The sequence below is a fragment of the Somniosus microcephalus genome, chromosome 11 (assembly GCF_052327205.1).
Source record: "Somniosus microcephalus isolate GS21.2 chromosome 11, FLI_Smic_1.0, whole genome shotgun sequence".
Classification (NCBI taxonomy): Eukaryota; Metazoa; Chordata; class Chondrichthyes; order Squaliformes; family Somniosidae; genus Somniosus; species Somniosus microcephalus.
Genome location: NC_140997.1, coordinates 22,791,275 through 22,805,434, shown reverse-complemented (window position 1 = coordinate 22,805,434; position 14,160 = coordinate 22,791,275). Strand labels below are relative to the sequence as shown.

Sequence of the window (14,160 nt, the reverse complement as noted above, 5' to 3'; positions counted from 1 at the left end):
CACTCTTGAAGCAATTGAATGTGCACTTGAAGCACCATATTAAAGTTGATTGGATAACCCCAGTACAAGTCGCTTAAAATCACTGCTGTGGGGGAGACAAAGGCAATCAAGACATTAAAAAAAAAGAAAATTACAACCTGCAGAGATGTTCTTGTACAGATTAGCTTTTGATAGTTTTTAATTCTTCACAAAATAGTTCGAAGCTGTGTCACAGTTAAAGAGCATCTTACTTTTCCCAGGAAAATATTTTTCTGGAAGTGTGATATTATTAGAACAAATGTACCATTATGCCAGAGATTAATGGAGGAAAAAAAAATAGGATTTTGAGAGAAAGGTGGATTCTCACACCATATTCTAATTGTACAGACCCATTGGTTTGCCCAGAAATGATTTGGAATCGGTCCCCACTGCTAGCCTACTGAAGATCAGCAAGCTCAGCACAGTCCCAGGATCAAGCCCGAGATCGCCCCGGGCTGTATTGTACTGCCTCAACCAAGGTGAGTTAGTTCAACACAAACTGGAGACTGAACCCACAACCTTCCAGTCTTTAAGGCTCAGCTAGTCGCTGCTTAACCGACTGAGCCATCAGGGGAGTCCTATTTGTTTCTCATTTACATTTTTTAGGCCTCATTCTTTGTAGACGACCTCTCTCTGATATCTATGCTGTATAATGGGATTGTTCTCTTCTGAGTGATGAGCCGAATTCTAATTGTGGAGTATGGGGCTATCCAGTGAACTTTTGGTTTTTAATAAAACTATAACTGATTTTGGAAACAGTCAACAAGCAAATTATTAATGTAATAACCTGCAGTTTGTGAATAGGATGATGTTTGATGCTAATTTTTTTTGTAAATGGTTTGTGGCAATTTCCAAACGTGCACTTGAAGCACCATATTAAAGTTGATTGGATAACCCCAGCACAAGTCGCTTAAAATCACTGCTGTGGGGGAGACAAAGGCAATCAAGACATTAAAAAAAAGAAAATTACAACCTGCAGAGATGTTCTTGTACATATTAGCTTTTGATCGTTTTTAATTCTTCACAAAATAGTTCGAAGCTGTGTCACAGTTAAAGAGCATCTTATTTTTCCCAGGAAAATATTTTTCTGGAAGTGTGATATTATTCGAACAAATGTACCATTATGCCAGAGATTAATGGAGGAAAAAAAAATAGGATTTTGAGAGAAAAGTGGATTCTCACACCATATTCTAATTGTACAGACCCACTGGTTTGCCCAGAAATGATTTGGAATCTGTCTTGTAGCATTCCACCCCGGAATGGTCTGAAAGGAGCACCTGCCAAAAATGTGTAAGCTTTGATTTATCTTGCTGTTTGGAGCCTCGGAATTTGGAACCTGTTCAAAAAGGCAATACTCAATTACTTGAGCTCCTGCCATCGACCTTCCCAAATGAATGCAGATTCCACGCGTCAGCTCATGAGGAAGGCACCAAGGTTGACTACCCAACAGTCGACCGGCGAAATGCCAAGACACCTGCAGTGAATGCCATTAGCAACCTGGGGCTGAAGCGGGATTATCGCCATTGGTTTTAGTGTCAAAATGAGTGAACGCTTTCAGCGAAAAAATCAACACAAATTGGCGAAGAGCACAGAAGACACCAGCTAGCAATAGTGAGCACTGGGAAGTGTAAAGGTGCCTTTTTAATAGTTACGCTCAGCACTTTGATGCACAGCAACAGATTTAAGTCGTTTTTCCTGATCAGTCTTTAAATACGGATGATAACCTCCTCAAATTAAAATGTTAAAATAATGCCAAATCTAGGCGTTAGGCACTACAGAAACTTGGCAACAAAGATTGGCGATCAAGACAGAAGGGGTGAGCACATCAACACGGGTTATGGTTTGAGTTCATTAGTGCCATCAGTTTACACATCTTGCACTTTCAAAGCTGCAGGAAGGGAAGAATGCACAGAAATGTGAAGAGTTAGAAAATACACCCCATGAAATACGTTGATCGAGATGGCTATTCAAATAGCAGTCAAAACGCCACAGGTATACACAAATGGATAAATGAACCTGGAGACTTAAAGGGGCATTTACACTGCAACTACTGGTCGGAGATGGGTAGTTGCTGTAGGGGTTGTAGTCAGGCAGTAACCTACAACAGATTATTGGCTGTCTGAGACTTGTGTCTTACTGGGCATGACAGCTGTGTGCAGGTGTGCTTACACGCGCGTGCAGAGCTCCTCTTCCAGCAGTCACAGAATGGGGTTGGCAGCTTCTGCGTTCTGTAAACATTTAAACCATCTCCAGGTATGTTTTGGAAAAAGTGCCGACAGCATCCAAGGCACCCCCGGACAGTTAATCAACACCATACCGGAGCTGCAGTACACGGCAGTGTCAAACTGAAGCGATGCGAGACTCCCTCCTCGGAAGCTTCGCTCCGCTGCCCCCTGGATTCGGAGCTGCTGGTTTGGCGGTTGTGCAGCTGAGAAAACCGACCACAGCACGCACAGCGCATGTTGTAGAGAGTCGCGAACCAATGCTTAGGCATTGGGCCCGACGAGAGTGCCAGGCGGGCGTCCTGGACAACTGTAGAGGGCACCCTAAGCAATATGGCATGCGCGCACTTCCGCTACAGACTGAGTGTGCGCACGCCGCATTCTGTACTGGACCATTCCTGCCAGCGTTTCCACCTGAAAGACTGGGTGGCTGCACAAAGTAATTTCTAAGCCTCAAAGAATGAGAAATCTGCTAAATATGTTGGCCAAAACATATCTTCCAGTCTCAATTGAAAACAAAGTATGGCACAAGGGAAAACCTGGGAAGTATTAGCAAATATATCAGAGGGGAAAATACACCCCGGAAAATCCAAATGAACTGTTTCCAATTTATCCTCAAAAGCAAATAAATTAAAAGTAAATCTCTCTTTCCATCACAGCCTTTCTTGTCTAGTTTAATCGCTACTACTGTGGTAAATATTCTTGTAAACTTTCTTGTCCTCCCTTAGCTACAAGTGTCAAATTAGCCTGCAAAAGAAGGTTTACGAATGGAAATTATTCGAGGTGGACAACAGGGACCAGTACAGATCAGTCCCAGGCCCTTTGTTGTTTTAAATATTTCTCAATTACCCAGACGAGGTCAAGACTAAATTGTGTGGGAAAGTAAGGTGCATGGAGGAGTTGGAAAATGTCCAAAAAGGATTTAGAGAAGCTTAGCCAAGGAAAGATGAGTGAAAAATAGGAGTAAATATTTATAAAAAGGTACTGTACAAAGCCCCTCTAAAATAAGAATTGCACTTACACAGTGAGGGGTATAACCTTGCAGAACATGGAACAGGAGAAAGATGTTGCTGCAACAGTAAGTGAATTAAAAATGCCTCCTATGAGTATTGATTGATCAAAGAGAAGGCCAGGACACTGGAATGGCACATACATTTCTAGGCTCATGTGCACAGAATGTTAATGAAGGGGAGCTACGAGACAACTTGCAGCACCACCAGTACCATACCCCAGCATGAGTCAGTCTTCAGGAGAGGATGGGGAGAACAATGTGCCGGAGAGATTACGTGGAGTTGGAGGATGGTATGGTTTCAAAACATATCGTTACCCGTTATGACCTGCAAGGGAAACTTAACAGTACGCAGCGGATTGTTGGAGCATGAAATGCTTTGCTACAGGGAGTAGCTGAGGGAGAGACCATTGCCTCTGCTAAGGGAGAGGTGGATAAATATTTGAAGCAGTGGTAGATACAGGACTATAGGGAAAAGAGCAGGGCACTAGGCTTAGTTTTTGATTGCTCTAGCAAAAGGCTGGCATTGACACGATGGGCCGAACTGCCTCCTTCTGGGCTGTAAACTTCTATGATTCTGCAATCATGAAGAACAGACCCCACTGCAATAAATAAAGCTGAGCTTTTTGGCGCGTAAATGGGAACAGCCCTAAAATGGGTACCAACAACCCCAGACAAAAGCCGTTGCCCGTTTAATTTTTTGTGACCTAGGTACTCATTTAATATACTAAGCTTCTGTGAAAATGAAGCAAAGGTGTAAAAATAGCAGAAAGTAGCCAGTCAGCTCAACCACAAACAAGGGCTGGGCGATTTTTCCACATAGGAAAGTTCCTCGCTGCATTTTATTAGAAACATTCCCAGATGTCCTCAATTAGTTCCTCGTAAAGCAATATGTTAGCACATAATCAGTATATGAAGCTTTTCATGCAAGAATTGAAGAAGGTCATCAGCTGCCAAACAATAAGATCAGTCATGCGAACGCTGCATCACTATTCTGTTATCAAAGATCGAAAGACTGATTCTGTCATTAAAAAAAAAAAATGGATTAAACTATCTGTGTGGGAACCAATTGCTTGGGTTTGAAATATCCAAATCGGTTAGCTGAATTCTCTTCCCTCTTTTATACCATGTCAGGCTGGGCCTGAAACTTAAAGAAATTTTACTTCCCAGACACAGTAGGGACATTGTAGTGCTCCCAATCATCTGTTACTCCTTGTTATATATATTATTTGGTGTCGAATACAGTTATGGGCCTTCCCGATTGCCAGTTTTCACGGGCAGGAGTTTGCGCAAGGTCTTGCTTCAATGCGCAGTTTGCTAATGTCTGTCTTTATATTTTATCTGCTTTTCTTGGTGAATAAAACAATATATATCGTGTTATTTGTATTATACTTGTCCACACTCATATGTCTGTAGTATTGCTGTACGAGCAAGATCATTATGGCAGAAAATCAAAGGATCCACTGTACAGAATATCCAATCTGATTTCTGTCTAAACTGATAAAATGCATAAATGTTAACATGGGTGCACTCAAGCGACAACCCACCTCAGCCCATCTGCCACTGAAACTCTCATTTGTGTCTTTATCGTCTCCAAACTCCATTTTTCCATTGCTTCCTTGGCCGGCCATCTGGATATTTCATCCAGAACTCTCTGCCAATATCCTATCCCACACCAAGTCCGACTGCCCATCACCCTTTTCTTTGAGGACCTACTTTGGCACCCGATCCCCCAACAGCTCAAATTTTAAATTGTCAGCCTTGTGCTTAAACCCTTCCGTGGTCTTGACACTTATCTCTGTAAATAGCTCCAGCCCTACAACCTCCCCACCCCGAAATGTCAATTCCTCAGACCGCAGTTTATTGCGCCTCTCCCCCACTTCACTCCAACATTGGCGCTGGCTGTACTTTCTGCTACCTAGGCCCCACACTCCAGAACTTCCCTCCCGAAGCATCCCCCCCATCCCCCACCTTTTCAACTCCCTTTAAGACACTTCTTAAAACTCACTCTTCGACCAAGCTTTCGGTTCCCATCCTAATCTCACCTTCTTTGGCTCAATGTTCATTCCTTTAGTTAAGCCTGAGGCACCTAGGGACCTTTTACTACATTAAAAGTGCTGTATAAACGCAAGCTGTTGTTGTTGCTGCGAAAATAGCACAAGACAAAGGTCCCGAGTGCCACAACAAAACTTCACGGTCAGGTTTTGAACAACACAAGGACCCAGGTGCTTGTCTTGACAAAACACCAAATGAGCATTGAACTTACAGTGAACAATCACCTTAATTACATAGAATGTACAACTGAAGAACAGGCCATTCGGCCCAATAGGTCCATGCCAGTGTTTATGCTCTACACGAGCCTCCTGCACCCCTCTTCATCTAACGCATATCCTTCTAGTACGAAATGTGAAATGGCTGCATCCTGAAAGGTCAATTCGAACTCCAATGTGCAGAAGGTGTATTTTCAATTTTAGAACTTGACCCAAAACTGACCGCAACAATAAAAATGGCCCAGCTATTGTAGCTTTGTGATTGAAAGCACAGGTATCTATCTATAGAAGGGATGAATTCCACTGCAATTATTGGATAAACGGAAGATTAATTTTCATTATAATTAGACACGTATTCCACTGTAATAAGAATGCCATCACATTTATTAAGATAGCTACGGGATCCTACACTTTGAAATTATTTTATTACAGGCACTTGACGTCATTTTAAGCAATTGCACTGGACCATGACTTGGGAACTAGCCAGTGTTTTGATGGACTATTCAAGTCTAAATGTCATACCTGCTGAACTTTCTCCGCGTGAAATGTTCTCTGAAACACTTTTAATACAACTGGAATTTTCTCTTTTCATACAATGGGCCCATCTCTAGAGAAACTATAAACAAGGCTCGCTCTAACCTTGCCTGTGCTACATTAGACTGTTAACTGTTGTTTGAAACCCACAAGACCTTACCTTTGGATCTGTCCATAACGAGCACTTCTTGCACAAACGACAAGGTGCTCCTGGTGACCGTGGGTGTTGGCAGAAGTGGTCGTACCCATTGATTGGAACCCGGCAGAGGTAGCAGATCTGCGCCCCACAGCGACAGGACATCCTGTTGCACCCTTCTGATTTTATGAGACCCATTGTGCATTTGTGACATTTCCTGATCGCTGCTGCTGTCATTTTCTCCTCGCTGTAACACAAGAGCACTATGGGTAAGAAAATAGAGAGATTTGCAAAAACTAACGTGCAAGAATTCTGAATTCATCAGATTCGGCCAACACTGACCACCTTGATTCCCTTCTTTTTAATGTTCACCTCCCGTTTGCGGAACACATCGATTTATACAGTTCCACAGGAGCTCGTAACTTGCCTAAGTGACCTTCCTTCAAAAGGTACACCAGGATATTACAGAACCCACAGCTAAGCGTGACATCCACATGTGCACTCTTCAGCCAGGTATCACTAGCTAGCAATCAGAGAGAACCCTGGATAATTTTCCCCATCCCAGCCAAGGGGATTGAGGCTTATACAGGTCCACAACCCCTTATCCGAAACCCTTGGGGCCAGATGTGTTTCGGAATTCGGAATTTTTCGGATTTCAGAACTGTATTACGGGAACACCCTAGCGGGGGTCTGGGCAGCACCCCGTAAGCAAACACATGAATATTTCTGCAGCAAACCTTATGAATATTCACACTGAGTGACTGGTAGCAGCGCTGAGACACAAGCTGGAGTTCAGAAGAATGAGAGGCGATCTTATTGAAACATATAAGATTGTGAAGGGGTTGGATCGGGTGGATGCGGGGAGGATGTTCCCGATGATGGGTGAAACTAGAACTAGGGGGCATAGTCTTAGAATAAGGGGCTGCTCTTTCAAAACTAAGATGAGGAGGAACTACTTCACTCAGAGGGTGGTAGGTCCATGGAATATGCTGCCCCAAAAAGCTGTAGAAGCTACATCATTACATAAATTTAAAACAGAAATAGACAGTTTCCTAGAAGTAAAGGGAATTAAGGGTTACGGGGAGCGGGCAGGAATTTGGACATGAGTCTAGGTTCGGATCGGTCATGGCCCTGTGGGTAGCGGAGCGGGCCCAGGGGCCGTGTAGCCTGATCCTGCTCCTATTTCGTGTGTCTAATTCTGTTAGATTCAGGAGATGGTTCTGTGATAGTAGATTGGCGGTTAGGATCAGATCAGCCATGATCTTATTGAATGGCGGAGCAGGCTCGAGGGGCCGATTGGCCTACTCCTGCTCCTATTTCTTATGTTCTTATGTTCTAACTGACGCCTCACACCTGCGGGGGTCAAGCATCGGCCGCGTCGGGTCATAGATACATAGATACATAGAAGATAGGAGCAGGAGTAGGCCATTCGGCCCTTCGTGCCTGCTCCGCCATTCGATGAGATCATGGCTGATCCTTTAATTCAGTATCCCGTCCCCGCCTTCTCTCCGTAACCCTTAACCCCTTTTGCCCGTAGAAATATATCTAATTCCCTCTTAAATATATTTAATGAGCTGGCGTACACTGCCCTCTGTGGCAATGAGTTCCACAGGTTCACCACTCTCTGAGTGAAGAAATTCCCCCTCATCTCTGTCCTAAATGGTTTAGCCCTTATCCTTAAATTATGTCCTCTAGTTCTGTTCTCACCCGCCAAGGGAAACATTCCTTCTGCATCCAGTCTGTCTAGACCTGTCAGAATTTTATACACTTCTATGAGGTCCCCTCTCAATCTTCTAAACTCCAGTGTGTACATCCCTAAACTACATAGTCTCTCCTCATAGGTCATTCCCGCCATTCCTGGTATCAGCCTGGTGAATCGCCGCTGCACCCCCTCCATGGCAAGAACATCCTTCCTCAGATGAGGCGACCAAAACTGTACACAGTACTCGAGGTGTGGTCTCACCAGTGCCCTGTACAGCTGCAGCAAGGTATCCCTGTTCCTGTATTCTAACCCTTTTGCTATGAAGGCCAGCATACCGTTTGCCTTCTTGACCGCCTGTTGCACCTGCATGCTCGCCTTCAGTGACTGGTGTACAAGAACACCCAGGTCTCTCTGTACTTCCCCCTCTCCCAATCTATTGCCATTTAAATAATAATTTGCCCTCCCGTTCCTGCACCCAAGGTGGATAACTTCGCACTTGTCCACATTATAGTGCATCTGCCATTTATCCGCCCAATCGCCCAGTCTGTCCAAATCGCTCTGGAGCTTCCTGGTCTCTTCCTCTGAGCCCACCCCCCCTCCTAGTTTAGTGTCGTCTGCAAATTTGGAAATGCTGCATCCGACTCCCTGATCCAGGTCATTAATGTAAATTGTGAACAGCTGGGGGCCCAGGACAGATCCCTGTGGTACCCCACTTGTTACTGCCTGCCATTCAGAAAATGAGCCGTTTATTCCAACTCTCTGTTTTCTATCTGACAGCCAGTTCCCTATCCACGCCAAAACTTTCCCCTTTATCCCATGAGCCTCAATTTTCCATGCTAATCTTTTATGTGGGACCTTATCGAAGGCCTTTTGGAAGTCCAGGTACACCACATCTACTGGCTCTCCCCCATCTATTCTACCAGTTACTCCCTCAAAAAATTCCAATAGATTAGTCAAGCACGATTTACCCTTTGTAAATCCATGTTGACTCTGTCCCCATTTGCTAAGTGCTCCGCTATTTCATCCTTAATGATGGACTCCAGCATTTTGCCCACAACTGATGTAAGGCTTACAGGTCTGTAATTACCTGCTTTTTCCCTACCCCCCTTTTTGAACACGAGTGACGCTCCACGAAAAAACTTTCGGTTTTCAGAGCTTTTCGAATTCCGGAATTGCGGATAAGGGGTTGTGGACCTGTATTTACAGCACAACTATAAGGCAGTAGAAAATCAGAGTCTGTAAAAACAAAACTGTATAATGTATCAAGCTTGCTCATACACATCTTCCTTCAGTCACTGAAGAAAACTCGCTGGATTCAATATAGAAACAGTTTCTGCAATATTTTTCACAACACTTTATTGTGGCAACAGCTGCATTTATACCATCTACAAATGCAGAGCTGCACATTGATAAAATGGAGGCGGGGATAAAAAAATTGCAAGTGCTGGAAATCTGAAAATAAAGACAAAAAAAGCTGGAAATACACAGCAGCTCAGACAGTGTTTGTAAAGAGGAAGCAGTTTACACTGGCAGTTTGTTAATTTTACGCACAATAACATGGAGGCCATTACCCGGAGTTTCTGAGGAGGCTCTCCTCCACTCCTGTCGTAACTTCAGCAGAAGATCAGTGGAGAAATGGTGTGAACAGCTGTATAAACCACTTCTCTGGGGATTTGGCTGAAGTCACAGTGGAAGGTCTGGAGAAACCCCCTGCGGAAATTCGACTCCCATCTGTTTGTATGTGTTCGCTGCATTAGCCGTGACTCAGTGGCTGCACTCCCGCCTCCGAGTCAGAAGGTCGTGGGTTCAAGTCCCACTCCAGAGACTCGAGCCCAAAATCTAGGCCAACACTCCAGTCCAGTACTGAGGGAGCGCTGCACTGTTGGAGGGGTCATCTTTCGGATGAGACGTTAAACCGAGGCTCCGCCTGCTCTCTCAGGTGGATGTAAAAGATTCCATGGCACTACTTTGAAGAGCAGGGGAGTTCTTCCTGGTGTCCTGGCCAATATTTATCCCTCAAATAGCAGAAACAGATTATCTGGTCATTATCACATAGCTGTTTGTGACAGCTTGCTGTGTGCAAATTGGCTGGCAAGTTTCCTACATTAGAACAGTGAATACACTTCAAAAGTACTTCATTGGCTGTAAAGTGCTTTGAGATGTCCTGGCGTTGTGAAAGGCGCGGTATAAACGCAAGTCTGTCTTTCTATCAAGTCCAACTTGGTGCTGACAATACATCCGCACAGTAAATTTCAATGACCACATTGCTCTCTGTCTGGGCTAAGGGAGTTGAAGTGAAAAAGATGCTCACAATCATTCAAACCAGGAAGGCGTAATCTTTGATGTGTGTTCAGTTAAGACGAGGGGCAGCACTTTGGCTTCTGCATCTTGATCTAGGGAGGGCTAGAGGAGTGTGTGCGTCAAAGGGGTCAGCGAGAAGGCAGGGTCAAGCTTCATTGTGGTGCTCCCCAACATTCACTGCTAAAGTTCATCAGTGAGGAGTGGCCACTTGCACAAGGTACCAGTTAGCTGCCAGTGCCTGTGGAACCATTCCTCAGCCAGGATCAGTGTCTTCAGAAAAGAGGGGCAAAGGGAGAAGATTAAGACCAGCCGCCTGTCCCCCCAAGAATGATTTGCAAATTGAAGAATTAGAGTGAGGCATTTCTAATATATTTTTTCCACATTTTTTCTAAACAAATGGCAAAGTCTCTTTCACATTTTAGAACAGATTCCCCGTTGTGTGGGAATCACCATGCTGCAGTAATTGTGTATTTTTAGACTCAACTAGGAAAATTCAATTAAATTGGTCTACGCAGAGGCCCACAAAAAAAAAACGCAATTAAGTAATGATTTTCTGTTTTTACATTGGTATCACATTACACCACCAGTCTGGAACAGTGCTGCGAGAAGTTTTACGTTTTTCCAATAAAGGTTTTTCTTAGCATAATCTTGGCAACTTCAACAAAGCCAAGAACACTTTTTATTGGTGTGTTCCGAGGCGCCAGTGCCCCAGTACTTGGTCTTTGCTTAAGAGCAATTGTTTGGATGTATTTATCATTTCTAATTGGTGCATTTGTGAGCAGAATTAATTTTCTTGTAACCAAGGTCTTTTTGTTGCACGATGTGAAGGCTGTACATCTGTGATGAACAAAGTTAATCAATCGCTATGAAGGCCAGTGTGAGGTTCATCCTTTCTGTACAATCTGTGGCTCTCATTGAGTCACGCTGCACCTTCTTGCTACCGGCTGTCGCTCTTCCTGCTTGTATGCAAGCAGGATGCATTAGTGGCCTAAAAGGAAACCACATATGACACACACTGCGTTCGGTGTTCAACGTCCTCAGGAAGATGGTAAATATATCCCCCATTTCCTAAATTGCTATCGCATCTGCGCAGCTAGAAAACAATATTTTCAAACGGCCATGAACAATTCTAAACAAAGATACAATGAATTTCCTGACCTCAGTGACTCTTAACAGTGTCTGAACATACTGTACAAGTTTCCACTGGCAGCACGGAATCGCAGTTCAATTTACCACCATAATATGTAAATGGAAATATCTGCATTATGAAAATTAAGCGATGCAATAGCATAAGACTGCTTTAGTTAAGAGCTGGCACTGGATTCTGCTCTTTGCCTCCCGTCCCACAAAGTTAGCACTTGTTTTGTGACATTTCACCACTCTAGCCTGGTAGTGCAAATATGTGCATCCTTGGAACCCCAAACTCCAGTTGGGTCCTTTCAATTTGCCCCAAGCAGGTAAGGTAAACACAATTTTGTAACGGTCATTGGCATGTTGCCACCGTGTAATTAAAAACCATCAGGAGGATTAGCTGAGAATGCTGCACAATTTCATTGAGGGATTAGTATGATTTACCCAACCCCTGCAGTACCATTACAGGAGTTTCAAAACATTGCATGAAACAGAAAACTTTAGACAGCAACATGTAAAATATCCCCCCCCCCACCGCCTCCAACCCCCCATTTACTGTAGTGCTTCTCCGACACTGAATTTCTCTTTTACTAACTGGTTATATACAACACTTGCTAAAGTTACTAATGGACGCAATTGTAGATGTTGTCAAGGGAGATTCTGTACATCTATCGACGTCTGTCACTCCTTATTACTTTCTTTTGGCTTTAAAAACATTGTATAGAGTCACACTGGGGCATGACTCATTCCCCCAACCCCCACGGAACACCATGAATGCTTCAACGTCCTAGACATTTTCTTGCTTTGAAAACAGCACAAAGCCACATTAATGTCAACACTTAAGCCTGACATTAAGGATCATTTAAGGAAGCATCAAACTGATCTACTTTTCATGGGTTGATTCTTGGCTCAGCCTCATGTTTATTTCAATTTTTATTGGGTAAGAATTAAAATTGGTTGACAGATTGGACCTCAATGGGAGGCTACAGTAACTGTCAGCTTATATATCAGAAGTTCATTTCTGATTGATGTGGAAAAGCCAGACAACCATTTGTAGTTTTTTTGGCAACCATAACTTGAGTCTTTGGGTGTATGCTGAAAGTGATGATTAACGTTCAGCATAGCTGCTCATACAAAGTGTGATCTGTAACTGGACATAATCAAAACATTAAGTCCAGTTAAGTCGGAGGTGCCGTCTTTCGGATAAGACTTTAAACCGAGGCCCCGTCTGCTCTCTCAGGTGGATGTAAAAGATCCCGCGGCACTATTTCAAAGACGAGCAGAGGAGTTCTTGGCCAATATTTATCCCTCAATCAGCATCACTAAAAAAAAAAAAAGCCAGATTATCTGGTCATTATCACATTGCTGTTTGTGGGAGCTTGCTGTGCGTAAACTGGCTGCCGTGTTTCCTACGTTATAACAGGTGACTACACTTCAAAAAGTGCTTCATTGGCTGTAAAGCGCTTTGGGACGCCCGGTGGACGTGAAAGTCGTCTTTCTTTTAAAATAAAAAGCACGGCATGCAAAATCCACAGCGATAATGAGCATGCCCAGGTTTCTATTGATGCCGCTTTTAACACGCTTGTGTCTGGCATCAAACGTGCACACGGCTGACTGGTCTGGTCCTACATAGGACGTTCGTGACAATCCACTGCTCATTAAACGTGCATCTCTATTAAAATAAGCATGCATCCTATTAAATCACAGCGTTCTGGCTCCCTGGTGGCTCAGCTGGTAACTGCACTGCCAGTGTGGGGCCGAGATCTACAAAACCAAGGTGGTCCCCATTTCACTGCTGGTCTGGACTGAGTAAGCTGATCATTGAGGGTAGATGCTTCTGATTATGATCCAACAACTACTCTGGAAAATGCAAGTTTGTGGGCATTCGGAGAAGCCAGGCCAGGGTTGGCATTAGGAGAGGCCAGGCGTGGGTGAGGGTAGGGCAGGAGGGGGCCATGGCTGTGGTGCTCCCCTGCTATAGTTCAATAGCCTGTTCGTGAAGGACACCCAATTGGACAAGGTACCAAAGGGCTGCTTCTGTAAACATGCCTCAATATGAAATAGCAGGAGAGAAAGGAAATAAGGAGGAAATTTTACTTTTAAACTTTGCAATCATTGGCTGTTACCTTTGATAGTTATGAGATACATTTAAAAAAAGGAGGGATGAGAATGACAAAGTGGAAATTTTAAACAGAAAAAAAGGCTTCCTGCAATAATCAATCCCTTTGGGACACACGTACAGCACAAACAGGAAATGTTGAGCTGGGCGGTGGGCATATGGGAATTTCAAACCCTGATGATTAATGACTTTCCTGACATTAAAAAAAAACTTTCGCCTGTGCATAGCTGCGTTACACTATAGCACTGATTTTAGACAAACGACATCTAAATTTGGCATACACAGCACCTAATTATTGTCTCAATCACATACTTGCTCCACTGTCTGTGTCGTCAAGCTGCTTGTCCAACATCCAATTCTGCAGCAAGTGATTAAGAAGGCCAATGGAATGTTGGCTTTCATTGCTAGGGGGATAGAATATAAAAATAGGGAGGTATTGCTTCAGTTGTACAAGGTATTTGTGAGACCGCACCTGGAATACTGCGTACAGTTTTGGTGTCCATACTTAAGAAAAGACATACTTGCTCTCGAGTCAGTACAAAGAAGGTTCACTCGGTTAATCCCGGGGATGAGGGGATGGACATATGAGGAGAGGTTGAGTAGATTGGGACTCTATTCATTGGAGTTCAGAAGAATGAGAGGCGATCTTATTGAAACATACAAGATTGTGAAGGGGTTGGATCGGGTGGATGCGGGGAAGATGTTCCCGATGATGGGT

At 43.8% G+C, this 14,160-nt stretch overlaps 1 protein-coding gene across 4 annotated transcripts in view; it reads right to left on the bottom strand.

Annotated features, from left to right (window-relative positions):
• The window catches only part of rnf216 (ring finger protein 216), a 226,999-nt gene that overhangs the window by 18,713 nt on the left and 194,126 nt on the right, over positions 1-14,160 (bottom strand). For all 4 annotated transcript variants that reach the window (XM_086000328.1, XM_086000325.1, XM_086000327.1 and 1 more), the window contains one exon: positions 6,214-6,436. In XM_086000328.1, coding sequence (XP_085856454.1) covers positions 6,214-6,436 — 223 coding nt within the window. The remainder of the gene's footprint in view (positions 1-6,213; positions 6,437-14,160) is intronic.